The 24,665-nt window shown below is 43.3% G+C and overlaps 1 protein-coding gene across 2 annotated transcripts in view; it reads left to right on the forward strand.

Annotated features, from left to right (window-relative positions):
* The window catches only part of LRRK1 (leucine rich repeat kinase 1), a 107,983-nt gene that overhangs the window by 16,667 nt on the left and 66,651 nt on the right, over positions 1-24,665 (forward strand). The window contains exons 1-2 of one of the 2 annotated variants that reach the window (XM_033100114.1): positions 12,810-12,965; positions 22,217-22,380. In XM_033100114.1, the coding sequence (XP_032956005.1) occupies positions 22,228-22,380 (153 nt within the window). In that variant the 5' untranslated portion in view covers positions 12,810-12,965; positions 22,217-22,227. Of the gene's footprint in view, positions 1-12,809; positions 12,966-22,216; positions 22,381-24,665 lie in introns of those variants that run through there. The other variant, XM_033100113.1, reaches the window with a different exon arrangement.

Genomic DNA, 24,665 nt, shown 5'->3' on the forward strand with positions numbered 1-24,665 from the left:
TTCCTTTTTCTGAAAATGAATTGATTCCCTAGTATCTTTTAAAGGCAACTAATGAGGGTTGTTTTCTTTGTATCATTAACTCATGGATTTTAACGTATTTGATTTTTGATGCTAAAATCATTCATCTTTGGCCAGCAGAAGCCTCTTTGGGTGGGTTCCTTTAATTTTGCACATGACCCCAGGAGACTTTGATAACTTCCTTGCTTTCTGATGTGACAAGCCTTGTGGTCCTGTCCAAGACTTGCCATCTGCCATTTCTCCAAAGAGGCCCATTGTCATTGGAGATTTTAGGATTAATTCTCTACTGCATAGTTTTGTCTCCTTTCTCATTCCAGACCTTATTCATCAATCTTTCAGTAAGATTATTTCGTGAATCCTTTGAAAGAACCAGCTTTGGGCTTTGTTGTTGCTCTTTTTTATTTCTTTGCTTTTATTTAAATAATTTCTGCTTGTCCTTTATTTTCTTTTCTTTTCTAAATTTACTCTCCCTTTGGCAACTTCTCAAGTCGTATTCTCTCACTACTGAGGATTCATCTTTGTTCACCTTGAAAATTCTTCTTATTTATTTGCATACATAGCTCTGGAATTTTTATTAGACATATTTGGAAAGCTCCAAACCTCATCTTCTGCGTCTCTTAATTTTTTATCTGTACTTTCTGTGTCTTGATGCTACTCCCTCTGCTTGGTCTTCCAGGTTATTGATTTGTCCTCCAGCCCTGTCCATTCTGCTCTGCCGTCCAACTACTGCATTTTACAGTTCGATTCTTCTAGTTTTAATGTCTGAGCTTAAATTTTAGTCGATACTTCTTTATGGATGCCATATCCTCCTGTATCTCTCCAAGACATTCATATTTATTCTGAGGTCTTGTTCTTGCTTTACTAACACTGGTTCTGGGTGGAGATGGGTCCCTGACATGCTGGAAAGCCAGAGCCTGAGATTTTGTTTAGGAAGCTCAGGCACTGACTCTCTTCCTTCTGGATAAGGGTAATGGTTGCTGAAATCAAGTTTAATCATGAACCAGGAGAGCCCAAAGTTTGCCCACTCTCCCTTATTTCAATGACTGGGTTATTCATGCAGGTTTCTTCCCTGAGCAGTAAAGTAAGGGTCCAGCAAAAGTGCACGCCCTCTGATCTGATAAGACCCTGCTTGCACAAGCATTGTCACTGTCAGTTGCTCACTTCCCCTTGGGGACTCTGAGGCCCAAGGGGGCTGCGGTGAGGTATGCTACGTTTTCTCCCGCCCTGGATGGTCATTGTGGTTCCAGTGGTTCTGGGTCCTTAGCTACATAAGCAGGACACTTGGTTTAGTCTTATTTCTGGGGGGGTGGGGGGCTGGGTGGGTGAGATGCGGGTCCTATCCTGCTGATCCAGGATAGCCTGCCCTAATTGCTGGCTCAGTTGGTGAAGTTGGGTGCTTCTCCTTTACGGTGTTCATCTTCCTCAAAAGTCTCTGGGGATGTGGTTGGGAGTTGATCTTTGTGTTGGGATTCCCCATAGCTGCCTGGGAACGCAGCACTGGTCACCGCAGCCTGCAGAGTGGGGGCAGGGAGACTGCAGTATGCCCGGGAGCATACCAGGAGTATGTCTCCTGGGTGGGGGATGCCACATGCCTCCCACCACCTGAGGCTCCACACGTCCTCTCTGGCACACACGGGGTAAGAATCCTCGGCCCCTCCATGAGTCTCCTGCCGGTGGCCCGGGGATCGTCCTGCCTCCTGTATACACCCCAGGCAGCCTCAGAGCACCCCCCAAGCCTTCTCCACTTTGTGCGCCGTGGTTTCTGGCCATCCTGGGTCACCTTCTTGTTGTCCTGTGGTAACATGGCTGGTTTGTAAGTTTTCAAAAATACTTTTTATGATTTCAAAGTATTTGGGGCCAGTGGTGGTGGCTACAACCAGGGTTCAGTCTGCTGCCTTCATCTCATCGTCCAGCATCTCTGAGGTGTGCAGGGAAAACTGAGTGACAGTTCTGGCTTTGCAGTTGGAAGGAGCAGGGTTCAAGTGCTGGTCCTTGCACACTTTAGTCCTTATCTGTAAACAGGCGTGGAAATTCTGTTTGCAGAATAAGTACCTCTAGGCCAGGAGCCACTCAGTAAATGTGCATTTCTGTCTCTTTCCTGATTGGGCAAGTTGCATAGCGGCACCAGGAACCCATTGCTGTTAGTGGACATGATAATAATAGTACAACGATTAAAAAAAAAAAAGAGGGGTCCTTTGATCTTATTTGGCTCTAAACCACTGAAATCACAGAATTTAAAACATGGCTGATACTCATTTTCAAATGTGTGTGTAGCTGAACTGTGATGACCCCAAATCTAATCATTAAATTGTTTAATTAAGACGACTTAATGAAAGTTTTAATCAAAAATGTTTTCATTTAAGTGAAAATCTTTCCTTGCCTTATCTTCAGAATGCACTTGGGAGGGGGAGCAAATTAGCAAAATCTGTATGTCTCATGGAAAAAACAAAACAAACTCCTGGTAAAGCTTGAAGTTCTGATATTCACGGGTATCTTTTAAATGCTCAGCCACTAGCCATCCACGGGGAGCACAAGTCAGAGAGAAATCGTGGCAAGAGGCCATGGTAGCCCAGCCCAGGCGTTCTTGGGATGTTTGTGGTTCCCCAGGAATGGGGGAGCATCCTCACGTTCACGATCAGAAGATCAGTCATAAAAATGAAGCGCCAGATTATTGTCTGGCCAGGGTTTGCACTCAACTTGAAGAAGTTTGTACTACGTGAGCGGGCATTTCCATACAGGGAAAATAGCTGTGACTGGGGCGTCCGCGGAGCAGCACGGGTCCAGCTCAGACACACACTTAAAAGCCCTCACGCCCACGTGTGCGGCTCCCAGGAATGTTAACTCTGGCTCAGACTGAAGATCTCAGAGCTTTTGTCTTCGGTCAAGGACAGGGGAGGAGTTCGTGTCTGTGAAGCATTACTTTTGACACAGATGTATTTGTAACATTTGCTTTTAACCTTTTGGTGGCCATGTGGTAATCACCCCTTGGGTTCCCCTCCGATCCACGCCTGAAGTACATTGGCTTACAACCCTGCAAGCCACAGAGGACCCCCGATCCTGCTCTTTCTTGCTTCTTTTGTGTGCCGGCTTCCGGGTTTGGAGGGCAGATGGCAGCCCCAGTACTGAGGCAAATCAGCTGGAGTCAATTTTTGTTGTTTGAACTGGAGGGTGTGTATCGCGGCCTGAAGACACGCAGAGGAAAAGGAAGAGTGAATGACCTCATTTTTTTTTTTTTTTCCTGGCCAAGATGTTAAAACTGGAGTTGTTTGACTGTGGTCACATGGTTCAAAAGTCCCAATCTACACTTCTCAGGTTCTTATATCCTTCCGGAATTTCCTATTTTTCCCTCTTTTACACAAAATGTGGCTGATCACACCCACTGTTCTGTACATGGCCAGTTTCTTTCACACGTTTGCACATAAAGGCTGTCGTCCTCCTGACCACCCTCTCCATCATCGTATTCACTCTGTTGACAACTGCTAGTATTCCATTGTATAGCTGTACCTCAAGTTATTATTAAGCAGTCTCCCCCTACTAGGCATATGGGCTGTTCCTAATATTTCGTTATAACAAATAATATGCTGTCTTTCCACGTGTATACAAGTGTATCTATATAATAAATTCCCAAAGTGATGGCTCAAAGGTCATGCTTCCAGAAACCTGCCACATGTGGCCCGTTTCCCTCCATGGAGTTCTTCCTGTTCACCCCCACCTCCCACAATGCCTGTGCTTGCCTCATTCCCCATAAGCTTGCCAACAGTGTTTGTTATCAAAGTTCGGGGTTTTCCTGATCTGATAGGTAACAAATGGTGTTTCAGTAGTTTTATCAGCATTTCTCTTGTGGTAAGTAAGGTTCAGCGTGTTTTAGCACATGTCAGAGCTGGCTGTATTTTTTTTTATTTTTTTTGAACCCTCTGTTCATACCCTTTGCTTACCAATCTCTGAGAGCTCTTTGGTTGTTTCCTTACCAATTTCTAGAAGTTGACAATTTCTTCATGTTGACATTGTATCCAGCAGGTGTTAACATATAATTAGATGCCTTATCGAGACCAGTTAAGAACCTAGGAAACTGAAATGGAAACTTTGAATGCATAAGGAGCGATAAGTAGAAATGTTTTGTTTTCTTTCTCACTTAATTATTAAATTAATATAAATTAAGTATAAAGTATCTAGGGGAAATAATGAGATACAGGGCCCCTTTGAAGAAAACTTTCAACCTTGGGCAGAAAGAATATTTGAGTAAATAAAATGACATATCTTTCTCTTGTATGGAAAGACTTACGTTGTAAATATGTTAATTCTTCACAAGTTGATTCTATAATTCAATGCAGTAGTAATTAAAATACAAACAGGACTTCTTTTTGGAACATGAAAAAAGTATAGTAAATACTTATAGTACCTATAAACACATGAGAATAGCCAAGAAAATTCAAGTGGGAGGAAGGTAGGTTGAAAGGAGTGGGGGAGGTTAGTTCCATCATATGTTAGAATTTATTACAACGCTGCAGTAACAAAAGGGGTTGGAGACTAGAGAGAGGACAGAGAGAACAGTGGGACAGAGTGAAAATAGGCCACAATGCACATCAATTTTGCTTTATTCTTTCGAGTTCCAAATGAGTGCAGAGAAGAAAGTTTATTTAGTAATAAGCTTGAAATAGCATATTACGTTCTCACTTGCGTCTGCAAGTCCAAATCAATTTCAGATGAACCAAAGATTTAAACATAAAAATTAATGCCATTAACAGTCTAGGGAAACGATAAATGAAAATAATTTTGGAACAAGGAAGGAATGTATTTCCTCAATATGGTACAAACTTAGACATCATGAAAGAGAAGATTAATAAAAGTGACTGCATAACAATTAGAACTATTCTGTAGCAGAGCTTCTCTCAAGTGACAAACACTGGCACATTCATTGCAGTGACGAAGGGACTTACAAAGAACTGGAAATGCCCTAAACGACCTGCAGCGAGGACACAGAAGTGCTGGGTCGCCGCCATGTGCCGATAGAGAAGAACATTTAAATGGGAAAAGCAAGCTGTCCAACGTTATCATCGTGGGATCCATTGGTCAGAAAATAGGAGGCAGAGACACAACTTCTGATGTGAGGTCCAGGCAGACCTGAGCCACTGCCTGGCCTCCGTCAGCACCGTGGAAGGAAACTCCAGCCTGGAATCTTAAAACCAAATCAAAAAGCAGCTTAAATCTTTACTAAAGTTTCCTGACAAGCCATCCATGGGGAATTCCATTTGAAACACACGGCCAAGCCTTTGAACTCCTTTGCCCAGACCTTCCCCAGAAGTTGGCAAAACCCATCTCTGACCTCTGATCTCATACTCTCTAGAGACCCCCAGGTGTGTCCCCCAAAGCCAGCCTGTTTTCCTGTGTGCACGTGTCTGTCTGTCTGTCTGTCTGTCTGTTCCCACTTCTGCCCTTCTCAGTGCCGGCACTTCAGCACCCCTGCCCTGCCCTCCCTGAACCAAGAAGGTGCCCTTGGACTCTGCCTGGGAGGATGGAGAGGTGGAGGTGGGACACCTCCTTGCCGGTTGTGTCCCTGCCATCAGTACCTACAGGTGCATGGAGATGATGGAAGGGCATCAGGATAATCCTTGACAGAGTGACCTGTGGGCACAGTGGCAGGCAGGAGGGGAGCAGGCCTCTCCCTCTTCCATATACACGTGTCACATGATGGGCAGAGCCAATCTCCGTGACTCCAAGCTCAGTGCTGCAGTTTCTCCACTGCACTGCCCAGAGCTGCCACTTGGGGCGTATTTCAGCTCTTTATTTGCTCCCTGCAGAGCCTCTTGTCTTCCCAGTTCTGGGATGGGGTGAGCAGACCCAGCACACAGGGCCCTGGGGATTGGGATGTTGTGTGCCCCACCCCAGGGGAAGGGAATGGGAGCTGCCCTGAGAATCACAGAACAATAGGAGATGACTCCGGAATATAGAGAACTCTTTCCTTCTTATCATTGCATAGGGCACTGGCGTGGATGCCCCATAGTTGATTTAGCCAGGTCTCTGTAGAGGGACATCTGGATTGCCTCCCCTGCAATAAAGCTACAATGAATTGTCTTGAGTAGACATCATTGTGCATTTTTGCTATTGTATCTTTGGTATGAATTTTTCACAGCCCGTGTTGGCTAAGAGGGAAAATGCAGGTGTAATTTTGCCAGGTATTGATAAACTCCACTCCATGGGAATTGCACCACTTTGCATTCACTCCAGCAATGTAAGAGTGTGCCCGTTTCATCATATTAACCCTTTGTGGTATACGTTGCAACTTTTTTTCTAATTTGTCATTTATCTTTTTACCTTATTTGTATGTTTTAGGACACATAGTTTTGTGGCTTTTTTCTTTGTGTGTTTAAATTTTGTTTGGCCATAAAATGAGCCTCGATAAATTTAAAAGGATTGAAATCATACAAAATATGTTCTCTGATTACCATGGAATGAAATATGAAATCAACAACAGAAGAAAATTTGGGAAATTCACAAATGTATGGAAAAGAAAGAACATGCTCCTAAATAACCAGTGGGTTAAAGAAGAAATAACAAAGAAAAATTGGAGCATGCATGAATAAAAACAAAAACACAACATATTAAAACTTAGGGATGCAGCTAAAGCAGTGCTTAGAAGGAAATTTATAGCTATAACTACCTATATTAAAAAAGATCTCAAATGAATAACCTAACCTTCCACCTTAAGAAACTAAACAAAGAACAGACTAAACACAAAGCAAGCAGAAAGAACAAAGATTAGAGCAGAAATGACTGAAATAGAGACTACAAAAACAAGAGACAAAATCAGTGAAACCAAAAGTTGGGTCTTTGAAAAAAACCAACAATATGACAAACTGTCGCTTAGAACAGGGTGTCCAAACTGCGGCCCGCGGGCCAACTGCGGCCCGCAATCCATTTTTAATTGGCCCGCAGCAAATTCCAAAAATATATTTAGTTTACTTAAATAAACCAGGTGAGGCAATACGTACTTCACCTCGAGTGAGTGGCCCGGCTGTTTGTGTATTTTATCGCATATGGCCCTTGGTGAAAAACGTTGAAAAAAGTTTGGACACCCCTGGCTTACAATGACCAAGAAAACCAAGAGACAAAGCTCAAATTACTAAGATCAGGCTTGAATGGGGACATCACTACCAACTATACAGAAATAAAAAGACTTATAAAAGAATGCTATGAACAATGAATTGTACACCAGATGAGGTGGGTGAAGATGGATGAAGACAATCTTTTAAGGTCTATTACCCAAAATGAACTCTGAGGCCACTCAGTTGAACGTTGGCTGACCTCACGCAGCAGCGTTTTTAGGTAAGGGCACTGTCAGAGGAAACAGGTGGGCTCTGCGTTTTGGCCATTACCATTTATGCCAAATGTTTATTGAGTTGCTGGGCAGCATGCAGAGGCCTGACTGTGTTCCCTGACATGTGCCGTCCTATCTGGAGTTGATGTCCAGGCATTTGGAGTGTATTTGCACCTGGCAAGCCCAGCGAGGGTGCTCGAAGTACGCCCTTTGTCTTCCACTATTTGGCCTTGTAAAAAAAAAAACAATAATATAAACAAAATAAAATAGAGTCGGAGCTGCCATCCCAGAGGAACTGCCTTGCATGTCTTATACCTCAAACCTTTGGAATATTAAACTGGCAAAATAACCTCTGTACTGCACCTAAAGCAAGACTGTGTCTCCAACAACTGTTTGCAAAGATAACAAGAAAGCAGATAATATGACCACCGGACTGATGGCTACCAGGCTGAAAATTAGAAGCATTGTTTAGAATTAGCATCACCGTGTTCGCGTATCTGCACCAGTAGAAATGCCTTCCTTCTCTGATATAATTGATTATATCATTGTTGCCCTCCCCTGCCTTTGCTTCCTAATGGGAACACTGTATTTGGCTTTCTTCCTGAATCAGTGCTTCCCGATTAGCTATTCTTTTTGGATCTCAAATAAATGCTCGTTGCCTCTGACTTTGGCCTCTTAATTGTAGGTTAACGGCCTCCACTCACAACTGACCCCAAGCTCAGTACGTAAGATTCAGAAAACCACCAACTTGTCCATTAGAAATTAACATGATTTATTATCTCAGATGCTTGAGGAGTAGGATGGGAGCCCCAGACTTCACAGTTCTGAGACGCTGGCCAAATTTCTAACTTCATTTCGAATAGCAATAACAACAGCTAGTTTTTATCGGAAGCCCCCTGAGGGTCAGGGAGTCTTGTGAGCACCTCCCATACTTTAATTCATCTGAACTGTACAACCTCTAACGTGGCCGCTGACGTCATTTCCAGGAAGCACAAGGGTGCAATATAAACATGCATGCCCAGCTGGGTGCAAAAGGAGGGTGGCATGGCTGTCACACTCCTCCGTTTCTCTCCATGGCCCTCTGTGCACTGGGGCCTCCTTCCTCAGTCCTCAGATGCTTTTATGAACTGGAAAGCCCCAAAGTATTATCTTGACCTTACATAAACCTGACCACTGTTTGCTGACGCGCCCAGACTCAAGAGCAGGTGGGGTGCTGGCCGGGCCGCGGGGCCACCATGGAGCTGTTCGTGGGAAGGAAGGTCCAGAAGGGCCAGCAGGTGGCCTTCTCCTTTTTTACCAGGAGACTTCTGTGCCCCTGTGGCCCTTCTGGATGAGACCCCTGATGGGCAGGACCCGTTATGCACACGTGGAGCGCCCTGGAGTTTAATACATTGACTGCAGGCAGATTTTCATGAGCACCTGCTGTGTGCATGGTACAATGTTAGGCACACTTGATGTGAGTAGAAAGAACCTGCCAGGGAGAGAGAGGGGCAGAAAGAGGCCGGCAGACACTTCATGAGGGGGACAGTCTCGGTCAGGCCAGGTGCTGGCAAAGGAGGGAGAAGGGAGCCCATGGGAAGCTCCCCCTGGGGAGCACAATGAGTGCTGGGCCTGGAAGGAAGAGAGATGTGTTGATGAGCAGGGGCGTGGCAGGGGCTCCTTCCAGATGGAGAGACAGGAGTGAAGGTGGTGGTGGAGGGGGGAGCCCTGGGGTTTGGGAGGAAGTGAGTGCAGTGTATGTAGCCTCACAGCTGCCTGCAATGGAGATGAAGGGGCAGACCCCTTGGAAATAACTCCCATTTGGGTGCCAGTCCCTTTCTTTCTTTCTTTCTTTCTTTCTTTCTTTCTTTCTTTCTTTCTTTCTTTCTTTCTTTCTTTCTTTCTTTCTTTCTTTCTTTCCTTCTTTTTTTTTTTTTGTCGTGCATTTTGCAACTTTTGTTTATAAGAAGATGGCAAGACACAAACATCTTAAATACTTGCCAAGACCATGCAGCTGCAGAGCTAGGACTTGAACCCAAGTCTTATCCTTTGAGTACAGTTCTATTTCTGTCCCCATGTGTTTCAGTGCAGTTCACGGCTCTCTGTGAAAGACACTACTGGAAAGTCTGGGTGCCTTACCCTAAATCTCCCTCTGGATTGAGAGGTTTCCTTCCTTCTCTTGTGCCCAACATTGCCAAGACCGAATTGGCTTCGGTTACAAATTTTGCTTTCTTGACTTGGAAAGTATATCTTAAAACACTATTTCTCCATCATAGTAACAGAGGAATAACTGGAAAATGCAGAAACGGGAAAAGATCACCTCAAATTCTACAACATAAGAAGCCAATGTTCTCTATCATTGGGGGGGGAGTCTTTCCTTCGTGTCACTTTTCTCTTGTTGTCCCTCGTTGCGCTCAATGTGATAAGCCTTTTAATGCATTTGGTAAGCTTCATAACGACCATTCTTCTCTCTGCAAAGCAATGCTGCAATCAGCATCTTTTTTTTTTTTTTTTTGCATAATGCTTTTTAAATATGTAGAATGATTCCCTTGGAGTAAGCGCGCCAGTCTCAGGATGACGGTGACCTAGGGTGGCCTAACCCTCAGTATTTATAACCCCAGTCATCTCCCCCGGGATCAGAGCTGACTGATTTTTTTGTATCTTCAGATGGTACCATTTTACATTATTTGAAGGAGTGTTAAATAAAGGAACTGGCTTAATTTCTGTGGTTTTTATTTCCTCAGAGGGGTGGTTCTTCCTTCTTTACCAGGTCCCTGTTTATGTGCTGACCATCCCAAGTCTTTCCAGCACGGTTTCTGCTGCAGATGTTTACAGTTAAAATCTGGGAAGAATGGCACATCATATTCCAGTTCTTCCTGCTTGACTCATCAAGCTGTGTCCCCAGGGGCTAGCTCAGCACATAGTAGGTATTAAATATTTGTAGACTGGATGAGCGATAAATCACTGAATTTTTGGAAGAGGAATGAAGTCTAAGAAAGAATTCGTCTTTGTGTCTCTGTATTTCTGTTTCTCTTTTGCTGCTGCAGGCAACTTGTGGAGAAATTTTCTATCTAATGAGACAGGATCATCTCACCTGTTAATTCCCGTGTGTTTGCCAAGCGTGTGACAGTCCGAATAAGGGCCCCATGTTAGATTGGGAGGGCACAGCGTGGGAAGTGGAGGATTGGACATTGATAGCAGGTGCTGGGAACCAAGTCCCAGTTCTGTTCACAGCTGGGTGGGGACAGCTTCTCGAACCACCCAGAGCTCTGGTCATAGCTTACAGGAGAGTTGGGAAGAGGTGGCTTTCTTATAGCATCTGGCAGTAATTACGGAGGTACTAAGTAGTATCATAGACCATTTTATTTTATCTTTCGAAGTCTGAGACACCTTTGCCGATGGCTGTCCCTGGAGGTTTTCTTGCTCTCTGTCTTTTGTTTTCCCAGAGCAACTTGGTCTGCTGACAAGTAGAGAGTCACTTCAGTTTAGATGATCCCATCGAAGAACTCGTTCGTTAAATCAGGTTGAAAGTAGTTCATTTTGTGCTGGATACACTTCTTTTAGTTTTATTTTTCTTCATCTCAAAATGAATACAAGCTTGGTGAGGGTGGGGGAATAGTACTGGAAAACACAGAAAAACACAAATAGAAAAATAATCTCTAGTCATTTCACCTGCTGGGGGGCAACTGCTGCTCTCGTTTATGCCTGTCCTTCAGGTCTTCTTTCTACACAGAAAGACAGACAGACTACATTTTTATAAACAAAAGTAATACACTATACTCATGAGAAACCTCTTTTTTTCTCCCCCGGAGCATTTTAATCACAGGTAAATCTACCAAGCTGGAATAAATTCTTTCACTTTGCGTATTTTCAAATGATGTCAGCCAGTGTTGTGTGTCACGTATTTTTTCCATGACAGTTCGCAGTCTGTGCCCTATAGCCCACTCTTTCAGCTTAACAGCAGCTAAGCATTTTTCATACTTTTCCTTAGTCTTCATTATTATCGGTTTTAAAGGCTGCGCAGTAGTTCCTCACGCTGAAGTACTTCAAGGTTCATCAGCTCGGGTTGCTGTCTAACGAATTGCCCCAGACGGGGCGGCTTCGACAGCAAGCATTTACCTCTCTCAGGCATTTACTTCTGGAGGCGGGGACGTTCAAGCTCAAGGTGCTGGCAGATTCTCTTCTTGGTGAGGGCTCAATTCCTGATTTGCAGGTGGCCGCCTCCTCCTTCTGTCCTCCCATGGCAGCTAGAGAGACATTCTCTCGTGTCTCTTCTGTAAGGACAGTAACCCCTCCAGGGGGGCTCCCCCCTCATGACCCAGTCACCTCCTAAAATCCGCACCTCCTCACGCATTCACACTGGGAGTCAGGATTAAAACGTATGAATTTCAGGGTACACAAACATGCAGTCCATGACAGGTATTACATCGGAAAGCAGACTAGTGGAAATTCTGTGGGCCCTGAGACCAGAAAGACCCGCTTCCACTCTTGTCCCTGCTTCTGGCCAGCTCTGTCATCATGAACAGTGTCTTCATCTTGGCCTCTCTCAGTTGTAAAAGGGCAGCCATGACACCTCTGTGTAGCATTGCTGCGAGCTTCAAATTGAGTTAAATGACACAAATCGAGCACCAGAGCTGACCCCTAGGCATTTCCTTTACTGTGTGTCACTCCCTAATTCCCTGACATTGGCCAGTTACCTGGTGGGCGGGTTCTTCCGTCCACTGTCAGTAGGTCAGTCTGCAGGGCAGTGCCCTAGCTCAGGAATGTTTGTGCCACGTTGTGTCTGCAGGTGCATTTCTAGGAGAAAAAGCCCTGGGTGAAGCGGTGAAACCTCTCCCTGGCTCGTATTCTCTAGTATTGTGCTTGCTTTGTGAGACATCACACCATTTGCGAGGCCTCCCACAATGGCAGATGTACCCATTTCTCCACAGTCCAGCCAGCCATGGATGTTAGAATTCAGTAAACCTTTCACTATGTCGGGTGGACATCACATGGTGCCTTCTGATTAACTTTTTTTTTATGATTATGCTTTTTTCATTTTTTTAATTTCTAAAGAAAACAGCGCTTTCCTGTGGGATGTGTTTGTAGGTAAAACTGCCCATCCTCTTTTTGTTAACCAAAAATCCATCTCCAGTGATTAGGAAGTCCACAGAGAAGGTGCCCATCTGAGCGGGGAGGCTTTGCTGGTCTGAGAAGCATCCAGCCTCCATTGCTCGAGCGTTGTTCTGTGAGCCGTGAGCCAGGTTTGTGGTGAAGGCCGCGGCTGTCTGTGCTTTCTCTTCTGATGCTGGCCGGTCCAAGCGGCCCAGCATGTCGGGGCCGAGCACCAGCCATCTGGAGCTGATGAGGAATTATCAAGGGTCATCCTGGGGTTCATGTCGCCCTCTACACCCCCAACTTCTGCATCTTCCCTGAAGAAATAAAGGGTTGGATTTCACCGTAATTCGACCCACTGATGAAAATTGCTGCTGAGGCTAAAACTCTAGAGTGATAGCTGGCAGAGAACGAAGCATCCTTTCAGCTGAAGGCCAGTAAACCCAGAACTACAGAGGACGAGACCCTCCAGGGAGGGACAGCCCCCTTTCCTGGTGCTTTGGCCACATGGGGACTGGTGGAGGATGGCACGGGAAGGTCGTTAAACAATTATGACCAGGTCAGTAGCGTCCTAAAGTGTACTTTTGTTTCTTCTGTGGTGAACTATGGGTTGATAGACAGATTTTTACTTTTTGCTACTCTGTTGAACGTAATAAAAATATTCTTGGATGTGCAAGGAAAATTTTAGTGTTTTTTCTAGGATAGTCAGACGATAGCACAGTTCCTGAATCAACAGACAGCACTCTCCTTCCATTGTTTTCTCTGGCGGGGATGAGAGAATTAAATATATAATATTTATATAGTATAGATATAGAAGAAGCCAACATTTACAACTTACAGAATTAAAGTGACTTTCATATTACCTCTCCGTTGTCCTATATTTGTAAGGGGAAAAAAAACAGTAAAGAGAATCTTATTCTGATTATTGGGTCAAGAGAGATCATTTAACAAATATTGTTCTGGAAGAAAAGATAAGAATGTCTTCTTAGGCTATACTGGCGGAATAGACTCAGAATCGACAGACAAAGGAAGACGCTTTAAGGTGGTGAAGGCTACAGTGAGCTGTTGGTGCAAGTGGCGTGTCTTTTACAGACAGACATCACTCTACAATATTCATGGGATTCTGTTTTATTATTTCCCCCAGATAAAAGAGAAATATAATTTTCAACAGTGCTCCTGTCATCAAGTAATTTGTTTCTCTAACACCTGAATTACAGAAGTGACATTTAGAGGTTGAGTTCTTGGCAACTAAAAACATTTCTCCTAGAAATGGCTGGATACGTGAAATGTACTGTGTTACTGAAAATATCTCTGTACAAATAGAATTGAAAGTGACATCAAGGGCTGCATGATATTCTGGTTCCACAGGTTTTTTGATATTTTGTTCAACCAAATACTTCTTCATATAATGAACTTTAATTGAGCGTCCGTATCCAGCACATTTAAATACCAGGCTCTGTAGATATTAACATTTATCCCGACCAGGAATGTGTTCACATATCGTCTCCCAGCTTATTGTAAACGTGTCTTGTGTTGTTAAATAACTCTTCGTGTACTGGATCAGCCACCACATTTATAGTGTCCTCTCACTAGTTCCTACTTCTAACTGTCTCCTAAACTCGAACAAGCAACACCAACCAAACTTAAAAAAACAAAACACTGTACTGTTGCAGTCCCTCGCCTCCTTTAGTTACATACTTCATTAAACATATTAACTGTGCATTAAAAGCAAGTGAGATGCCTGTTTGTGTTTTATGCGTACATATATACACATAAGTATACAGCGAATTTTCATTGCTATGCAGGAAAATAATGACACAGTATAAGAGAACAAAAAGGAATGCATTTTTTTTGTCATTTGAAACTGAATCATTCTAATGTTCTATTATTATTTTCCTACTAGTTCTAGTTACTTATTTGGTATATTAATATTTTATTGACGTAGAATCAGTTTGGGGGGTTATATTTTTAATATGAATTTAAAATCTGTGTTAGCAAAATATTTAGAACTGTGGTGTTTTACTCTAAAAGAATAGAATTATGGACAATCATTGATTAATAGGCACAGACACATAACTGAATAATCACAAATAAGGTAAATACATTCCCCTGCTTTAAATTTAAATCAGAGGTCACCAATTCTCAAATACAAAACTGTAGTATTTTGGAGGAGGGATTACTATGAAAGTAAAAATTTACCTCTTAAAAAAAGGTGTCTGATATGGGGAGGAGAGGCTTCTGCGTTTTACATGATGTATGTCTGTATTATTGAATTTTTTTTTCAGGGAGAGTGTGTTCTTTTATTGTATAATTTCTTTAAAGTCTTAAATACAACAGTCGTATAATTCCATTAAGGGGAACTTGGGAAATAAAGAAGAAAAGCATTTTCTTCTCTAATCACTAATTCCCTCTCAGCCCATCCTTACTACTCATCACTAGCATTTTGATCCTTTTTCTTTCAATTAAGTTACGTGTAACCATTCTCGTTATAATTTTCAGGAAATTAAGTGAAGTGCGCAGATGAAATTAAGTGCGTTAACTGATCTTTTCTCATAATGTCCATCCAACAATTTGATGGGACCAAATTCCCCTGGCTCTCGGGACCAGTGAGAGTGGACTTGCGTTGTCCATGCAACTTCAGAAAATCGGATTTAAAGCTGGAAATACCACCACACTGAAAAAATATAAATAGACCTGAGCAGAGTCTCGGTTCTTATTATGTCATTTACTCCACACACATTCTATTATTTAATACTCAAGTTAAAGTAAAACCACCTTTGTAATTTGACATGCGCCCTATGTCCTAGGTTCTACCTTCTAAATGTCCCTTCACTTGGGCTTGAAGGTTAACTGTTTTTAATTACCTTTCTAATGCGAACAGAAGAGGTTACTTTATACCTGCTCTCTTTCTCTCTCTCTCTCTCTCTCTCTCTCTCTCTCTCTCTCTCTCTCTCTCTCACGCACACGCACACAGTCTTTTGCAGAGATAAGGAAGATACTTGTTTAATTCTGAAAGATGACCAATGACATAATTAAGTGGCCCTGCTGATGGATGCCGCTGCCCTTGATTTTACCTCCTTCTCGCCCCTGGTAGTGGTTTCTCTCCCTCTAGCCCTCATGTCCCAGGGTCTCCGACTGTAAATAATTAATAGAGACTGCTATGTGTGATGGGAAGCAAAGCTGCCTCATTCGCATCTATAATCACGTACACACTAAACCCTTTTCTGATTCCTCTTTCCAGAAATACGCAGTCAAAAAAAAAACAAACACCCCGATAATCTCCACGCAGACCCAGTGAACTTGCATTGCTGTTTTGGCAATAACGCAAATTGTGACACTCACCCATTGACGTGGCTTTTCAGGATGGTTGCCTGTGAAATGGTGAAAGTCATGGCTTAGAGTGAGCTGTAAGGACCCTGCATTGTATCAAGGGCCTTCACTGTAAGCAGCTTGGCTCTGCCTTTTGACAGAGAAGGATTTTTCTGTGCTGCTGGTGGAGCTCCTTCAGCTCCGATGTCACATAGCAGGCCCGCCTTTAGCGGGACTGTTTTGATTGACTTTGCGCAGCATTTTGTTATGAAAAATTTCAAACATACAGTTAAGTTGAAAGAACCAAATTATGTATATCCATATACCTACCACGTAGAGTCTACTATTAACATTTTCTAAAATTGCTCGCTTATATTTCTATCCGTCTGTCCATTCCTGTATCCATCCATCAATCCATCTTTTTCTTTTTTTGCCTTTTATTGATTTTTTTTTACAGCATAGTGACTAGATATTATATAATTTAAGAAGTGATACCTCTGACTAGTTCAGTACTCACCTGTACTATAATTATAATATTATTGACTGTATTCCTTCTGCTATACCCTACAACACATGACTACTGTGTAGCAACCAATTTGTACTTCTTAATCCCTTCCCCTTTTTCACCTACCCTCCCAACCCCCCTTCCATCTGGCAACCATCAAAATACTCTCTGTATCTATGAGTCTGTTTCTGTTTTGTTTGTTTGCTTTCTTCTTTAGATTCCACATGTAAGTGAAATCACAGTGCATCTATCTTTCTCTGTCTGACACTCCACTCAGCACAATACCCTCCAGGTCCATCCTTCTGCCGCAGAAGACAAGAACCCTTTCTCATCCCTGGCCGAACAATATTCCGTTGTGTGTATGTACCACCCCCTCTTTATCCATTCACCATCGTCAGACACCCAGGCTGCCTCCACATCTTGGCCATTGTAAACAATGCTGCAATGAATATATGGATGCAAACAACCCTTCAAAGTAGCATTTGGGTTTCTTCAGATAAATACCCAGAAGTGGGATTACTGGGTCCTTCTTTGCCTCTTGTTATAGCCTTTGTTTTAAAGTTTTGTCTTGTATAAGTATGGCTACTCCAGCTTTTTTGCTGTTTTTTTTTTTCAATTTTCATGAAATATCTTTTTCCAATCCCTTTACTTTAAGTCTGTGTGTGCCTTTCAAACTGAAGTGAGTCTCTTGTAAGCAGCATATGTAAGGGTTTTGTTTTCTTATCCACTCAGCCACCCTACCTTTTGATTGGAGCATTTAATCCATTTACATTTAAAGTAGTTATTGATAGGTATGCAGTTATTGCCATTTTATTATTCAGATGTTTTATCTATTTCTTTTTTCTCTTAAAGAAGTCCCCCTAAGATTCCTTGCAGTACTGGTTTGGTGGTGATGAACTCCTTCAGCTTTTTCTTGTCTGGGAAGCTCTTTATCTGTCCTTCAATTCTAAATGACAGCTTTTAGAATTGCTGGGTAATCTTGGTTGTAGAGCCTTGCTTTCATCCCTTTGAATATTTCCTGCCAATCCCTTCTGGCCTGCAAAGTTTCTGTTGAGAAATCAGCTGATGGTCTTATGGGAGCTCCCTTGTAGCTAACTGCTAACTGCTTTTCTCTTGCTCCTTTTAAGATTCTCTCTTTGTCTTTACCCTTTGGCATTTTAATTGTGATGAGTCCTGGTGGGAATCTCTTTGGATTCATTTTGTTTGGGTCTCTGTGTGCTTCCTGGGCTTGTATAGCTATTTCCTTCACAAGATTAGGAAGGAAATAACATCATTATTTCTTCAAATAGGTTTTCAATCCCTTGCTCTCTCTCTTCTCCTTCTGATATCCCTATTATGTGAATGTTTGTATGCTTATTGTTGTCCCAGAGGCCCCTTAAACTCTCCTCATTTTTTAAATTATTTTTTGCTGTTCTGATTGGATGCTTTCTGCTACCTTATCTTCCAAACTGCTGATTTGATCTTCTGCTTCATCTAATCTACTGTTGATTCCCTTTAATGTATTCTTCATTCAAGTTATTGTATTCTTTATTTCTGACTGGTTCTTTTCATGATTTCCATCTTCATTTTTATGTTGCCTATCTCTTTGTTGAAGTTTTCCCTGAGATCATTGAGTGTTTGGAACTCTGCATCTGGTAGATTGATTGTCTCCATTTTGTCTAGGTCTTTTTCTGGAGTTTTGTTCTGTTCTTTTATTAGGGAAATGTTTCTTTGTCTCCCCATTTTGGCTGCCTCCCTGTGTTTGTTTCTATGTATTAGGTAGGGCTGCCATGCCTTTCAGTTTTAGTTGAGTGGCCTTATGTAGTAAGTGACCTGTGGGACCCAGGGCACAGCCTTCCTGGTCACCTGAGCTGAGTGTTCCAGGTGTACCCCTGTGTGGGTCCTGTTGTAGTTGAGGGTTGGTTGCTGTTTGCACATGGTTGGGAGGGATTGACCCTCAGGCTGATTGGTTGTAAAGACTGGCTGTGACTATAGAGAAGGAGCTGTTGTGCAGGGGCTGACCCTACAGAACAGGGCTCTGGTGCCTGCTCAGTCTGCCCTTTGGGTGTGTCATCCATCGAAGCAGCCAGGTGATGTTCCAGGTTGGTCCGAAGCTGGCCAGCATGTGTGCCAGAGTTGGAGCCTCCTGGGGGAGCCAAGTTGGCTCCTGCAGGCCAAGTTTAGCCACAGTCTATGTTCTGCCTGGGGCCGCCTAGTATGAGCCACAGAGTAATCTACAGATAGCTGCCACCCACACTGGGCTTGGAGGTGCCTTGAGAGGCCAATCTGCAAACTGAGGCCAGCTGCCATTAGTGCTGGGCCTATGGCTGCTCAGCCAGAGGTATGGGACATGCTGAGACCAGATGCTTCTGGTTTGGATTTTGTGACCCTTTGAGAGATCTTAGGAAAGTCTGCACCATGAGCCAAGGTAGATTGTTTGTACGGAAAAGCCACTGGAAGCAGCTTGTGTGTGCCTACAAGTTGGGTGGGGCAGGGTCTCGGAGAATCAGTAGGGCAAGGCAGATGAAAGGTGATAGCCAGTTTGATAGAGATATGGTAGCTGCCTGCATATGCATGCTTAGAGGAGGAGGGCTCAACAAAGGAACAATGGCTTTAAGCCAGCTCCTCCCTCCAAGAGAAAGCTGCCCACCCAGCCCTCGCCCTGCAGCCAGACAATTCAGTTCCTCCCAATATGTCCCTGTCATCTTTTGAGCTGCTCATCTAGTGCTGGAGTTCAGAACGAGTGAATCCATCAGTGAGTAAGTCCATGCATGGGCTCTTTAAGAGGAGGGCCTGGGACTCCAGCCACCCTCATGTCACTCAGCCACCGTCCTTGCTGGTTTTCACAGCCAGAAGTTATGGGGACTTCTCCCCCCGGCACTGGATCCCTGGACTGGGGAGGGGCTGGGACCCCTCAATCCTCAGGGGGGACCTCCACACCCAAGATATCCCACCCAAGTTTTAATGATCACACACAGGTGTGGGACCAGCCCACTCCATGTCTCTGCCCCTCCTACCAGTCTCAAGTTGGCTTCTTCTGTATGTCCTTAGTGGTAGGGTTTCAGTTCAGCTAGACTTCAGGCAACTCTCAATGATGCTTGTTCTGTAATGTCATTGTAATTTATGTGGTCCTGAGAGAAGTTGAGAACAGCATTCACCCACTCCGCCATCTTCAATCCATCATTTTTTCACACATTTCAAAATAAGTTGGAAACACCTGTGCACTTTACCATCAAATGCTTTAGCATTCATATTATTCAATATTGTTTATACTTTTTAGGTAAAATGTACATAAAATAAAAGATACATATCTTCATTGGACTGTTTGGTAAGTTTTGAAATAACACCACTGTAATGAAAACACCATCAAGGTATAGAACCATCAGCAGACAATTTCCCCATTTCCCACCCTGGTTCACTTCATGCTTGTCCCTACCCTGAGAAACCACTCACTGTTCTGATTTTATTTTTTTCACCCATAGATTAGAATCCTGTGCAATCATTCTTACACTCAGCATCATGTTTTGAGATTTCTATCACTTATTTCATGGATCAATAGTTTATTCCTTTTTATTGCTGAGTAGTTAGTTACTAAACCATCATACCTAGGTGTTTGTCCATTCTGTTGATGGGCACCTGTGCTGTTTACAGTTTGGAAATACTGTGAATAAAGCTGCTATGCACATTCTTGGGTAAGTTTTTAGACATTTCTCTTGGGTAAATATCTAAGAATAGAACCGTGGGTCATAGGGTTGGTATATGTTTAGTTTTATAAAAAACCACCAGACTTGTTTCTAAAGTGTTTGTATTATTTTACGTTCAAACCAATAAGGTATGAGTGTTCTGGTTGCTCCATATCCTCTCCAAATCTTTGAAATTTTTAGTGATTCTGGTGGGAGCGGGGTGGTGTCTCTTGGTGGTTTTAATTTGCACTTCCCTGATGACTAATGATATTGAGTTCTTTGAATATCTTTCACTGTTTAAATCTTCACCCATTTTTACTTGGGTTGTTTGCCCTTCATTGCTGAGCTGTAGGCGTTCTTTTTATATTCTAGATACCATTCCTTTTTTGGACACATGCTTTGCAAATATTTTCTTCCTGTATGTAACTTGCTTGTTTATTTTTAAGTGGAAGATCAATCTTTTGATGAGCAGAAGTTTAAAGTTTGGGTGAAATCTAATTAGCAATTTTTCCTTTCATAGTTACTGCTTTCTGTATCCTAAGAAAAATACAGAAATTTTTCTTAAAGAAAAAGTCATGAGGTATTCTATTTTTTTTCTAGAAATTCTATAAATTTAATTTTTATGTTTAGATCCATGCTCCATCTCAGATTTGTGTGGTAAGAAATAGGGCTCAGGGTTTCTTTTTATTCAAGGTGGATGACCAGTTGTCCCAGTACCATTTGTTGAAAAAAACTGCTTTTCTCATTGTATTGCTTTGATGCCCTTGTCAAAAATCAGGTGGATGTACAAGTATGGGCCTATTTCTCAACTCTTTCTGTTCCATGGATGTGTTCGTCTATCCCAGTACCACACTGTCTTGATGACTGTAGCTTTATAGTAAGACTTGTAATCAATAGTGTATGTCCTTCAGTGCTCTCCTTTTTAAAGATTACTTTGGCTATTTTAAGTCCTTTGAATTTCCATCCAAGTTTGAGAATCAGATTGTCAATATTCTATGACAACAAGAAAGCCTATTAGAAGTATGGTTGGGATTCCAGTGTATCTATAGATCAAACTGGGGAGAATTGACCTCATCCAACGTTGATTCTTCCCATTTATGAACATGGGATGTCTTTCCATTCATATAGGTCGTGTTTAATTTCTCCCAGCAGTGTTTTATCGTTTTCAGGGTACTGCTCTTAGCCATTTTTTGTTAAATTTATTTCTAAGCATGTAATTTTTATGCGATTGTAAATAAAGTAATTTTTTTCAGTTTTCAAAAGTTAGCTGCTATAATGTGATCTGCTTTTGTGGTGTGAATGTTTGGAAAAAGAGAAAAAGCTTTATTCATCCCTTCAAAGAGGCAGCAGAGAGATGGGGAACCAAACTTTAGCCCGTTTGCCTCTTACGGGCTGTCTAAATGCGGCCATAAATGGTAGAATCCCATTCCTATTTCTGTTAGTGAACACCATCAGAATTTAACTCCTCATTCCTTGCAGTCTTTTCTGGAATATCTACAGAGATAAAACTATTAACTCTGGTTACTAATACATTTTCAAATGTGGTTGAAGCCTTGAATTTTTCTACCCAGAAAAGTGCACACGCACAGTTTTGTATGCAAATTGAGGATGTGCAGGAAACGTCTGAAGCCTGTTCATCAGCCTTTTGGGGTCCACAGACCCCCTTATCAGGAACCCCTGTTCTAGAGTGTGAGCTCCGTGAGGGCAGGCGCTGTCTTCTTTACCTTCTGCATCTTCAGCGCCCAGCACGGGATGAAGTGAGGGCTCCGGTTCTGAGCCCCACACCCTTTGTGGGGTTTTCTCGGCAGAAAGGGTGTAGATTTCCATACCCTCAAGGTCTGACCTGTCTTTTTTCCCGCTGAGCAACACAGCAGAGGGACAATTTGGCTGGACCACCAGCTCTCCCACCAAAGCCCCTGCTTCTCTGTTGCTGTCAGTGAGGTCAACCTGGCCGTTCCCATCAGGCAACTGTCCTGGGTACCCTGGGCCCACTCCAGGTGACAGACAGTCTTACTGCAGAATCCTCCTGGGCTGTGCTCTTTGCAGTCAGCTGGACTTCAGCACCAGCCTCATGCAGGAGGTGCTTCCAGTAGGAAGTGCCTCCAGCAAGAAGTGCCTCCAGCAGGAAGAGCCTCCAGCAGGACATGCATCCAGCAGGTTCAGGTTCCAGTGTCTGCTGTGCCTGGTGACACAGGCAGCTTTTCAGAGCACCTCCTTTCCCTTCCTAAAGCCCCAGATTTAGGGCACAGACAGCACATGATGCACCTCTTTCAAATGACCCCCACGAGCAGTGCCAGCCGGATGGTAATACTGTGTGTGCTTCTGCCCACCCAGGTGCTGCGGACATGGGCAGCAAACTGTCCGTGCCAGGCGGTGACCCCACAGCACGGTGCCCTGGGACAGAAGACATTCACACCGCATACAAGCAGGGAGACCCCAACAGAGCCCGGCACCTGCTCAGAGAGGCTTGTGACGAGACCACATCCCAGCTGGAAAGGGTAAGGTCAACGCCGACCCCTCCGGCCAAAACGAGGGATCCAGGTTGGACAAATGTTGCCGCTCAGATTATCTTTTTGCTAAATGTTGCCGCTCAGATTATCTTTTTGCTACCAGCATAATCGTAATGGGAATTTTTAATCATGTCCTGGAAATACCTTGTTTCACATGTAAACTTATGAAGGCCAATGCTTTCCAGTCGACTTCGGTACCTGTCATCACCTAAAGTCACCACCGCCACCTTCCCAGGGGACAAAGGAGGAGTAACTGACACGTGAAGAGCAAAACGCTAATCTGAAGGTTTACTCTACGGTGCTCTTTTATACTTTCTTTCCAGTATAAAAACAGCACATGCTCAGAAAAGAAAATTTAAAAATATGTAGGAGTAGAGGAAAGAAAGATCAAGAAAGTCACCATAATCTTAATATATCCCTACTGTCCTACCTAAACAGTTTTCGTGTATTTTCTTTCAGCCTGCCGATGTAGTGTATGTCGCTGTTGTTTGTTCTAACGGACATACAGTCATACAGTATGTATAGTTTTAGATAATGCTTTTGCTCACATATCAAAGCAACGATTTTCTGTCTGATTATAAATCCCTTCTGTCTGATTATAAATCTCCTTCGAAGGCAGCATGATGTTCCATCTGGTCGAGAGACCAAACTTACCCAGCTGTTCCGTTTGGTTGGCTTAGTGCTAATTTTGGGTTATTTGGATTATTTCTATCTTTTTTTTACTAATATAAATAATATTGTATTGAATGTTTTTGCATAATCCCTTTCCCTGTTGTAAGGCTATCTTCTTTGCAAGGGTTCACAGGAATTGTGAATGTGGGTCTAAACATTTTTCAAATTTTGCACCACATCAAACTTTTCTAAAAAACTTGTAGAGATCAACCCTCTGACCCACCACCGACTGGACTGGACCACTGCCACGTATTTGTCCTTGTGGGAAATGCTGATTGGCTGTTACCCTGGAAGCATTTACTGATGTTTTCTTAGCCTTACTTTGAGGAGCATAGATTTAACATGTCTCCATTTAGCTAGTAGTTAGAAATGATTCAATTCCTAAAGCTCCAGCCTGTTCTCAAAAGTGCAATAGTTTTTTGGGGTCAGAAGGAGGGGAAACAAGTACAATGTGCTTGGGAATTACTGAGGGGAAGGCATTTCGGATTCCTCCAATTGTGAATTCACAGTGGATTTGGCAAAGAGCACCCTTCCGTACAAGCAGAGCTGGGCTGCACACATGAGCCAGTCTGAGCCGTGGGCCCCTCAGGTGGGCCTCTGGTGGCCTCCCGTAGAAATGGCTTATGCTCAGCAGACAGAGCCTGGAGTGCGTGCCTCCCTCTGTCCATGTCAGTGGAATCGAGATGTACTCTACATTCATGGGCTGGCCCACTCACACACGTATTAGCATGGCTGCCTTCTATGAGCTGGGTTATTACTAAAATAAATAAATTAATTAATTAAAATTTTTTAAAAAATCCCAGCTGGTTGGACTTTGAGAAGATATTGAAGAAAAAGGATGGATAAATCTGTGTTTTCATAAAAATGTAGAAATTTAATTCCAAAAATAGACCATAAATAAGAGTCAAAGATCAATGATACACTGAGCAGGAGTATGGCCACGTCCTTAATTGAGAAATAATTGTACTTATTTCAAATCAATATGAAATAACAACATAATGTTTTTAAAGAAAGGACAACGGAGGATGGACAACAACAAAGTAAGCCTAAAGAAAATAGAAGGAATGAGAGTATGAAAATAAGAGCAGAAAGCTGGAGCTCAGAGTGCGTGAGTTTGTCACTAAGTGTGGGCCCTTTAAGAGGAGCGCCGCCCTCCGTCTCACCCAGAAGGGCCCTCCACTGGTCTTCCCAGCCAGAAGTTATGGGGACATCTCTCCCAGGCACTGGAGCCCTGGGCTGCCGACCTGGGGTGGGGCTGGGACCCCTCACTCCTCAAGGGGGGCCTCCACGGCCGAGCTGTCCCTCCTGATTTGTCACCGCACACGCAGGTGTGGGACCAGCCCGTCCCGCGTCTCTGCCCCTCCTGCCATCTCGAGGTGGCAGCTGCTGTGTGTCAGTTATAGGACTTCTGTCCAGCGAGACCCCAGGCGGGTCTCAGTGATGGTGGTTCAGTGGTTTGGTTGTCATTTTGAGGCGGTCGTGGGAGGAGGTGAGCACAGTGTTTACCTGTTCTGCCACCTAAACTGGAAAAAATTTCTTCTTTGACACAGAACTACTCGTAGGAACTTACCTCTACAGATTCATTTGAAAAACATTTCCAA

This window comes from Rhinolophus ferrumequinum, chromosome 28 (genome assembly GCF_004115265.2).
Source record: "Rhinolophus ferrumequinum isolate MPI-CBG mRhiFer1 chromosome 28, mRhiFer1_v1.p, whole genome shotgun sequence".
NCBI lineage: Eukaryota > Metazoa > Chordata > Mammalia > Chiroptera > Rhinolophidae > Rhinolophus > Rhinolophus ferrumequinum.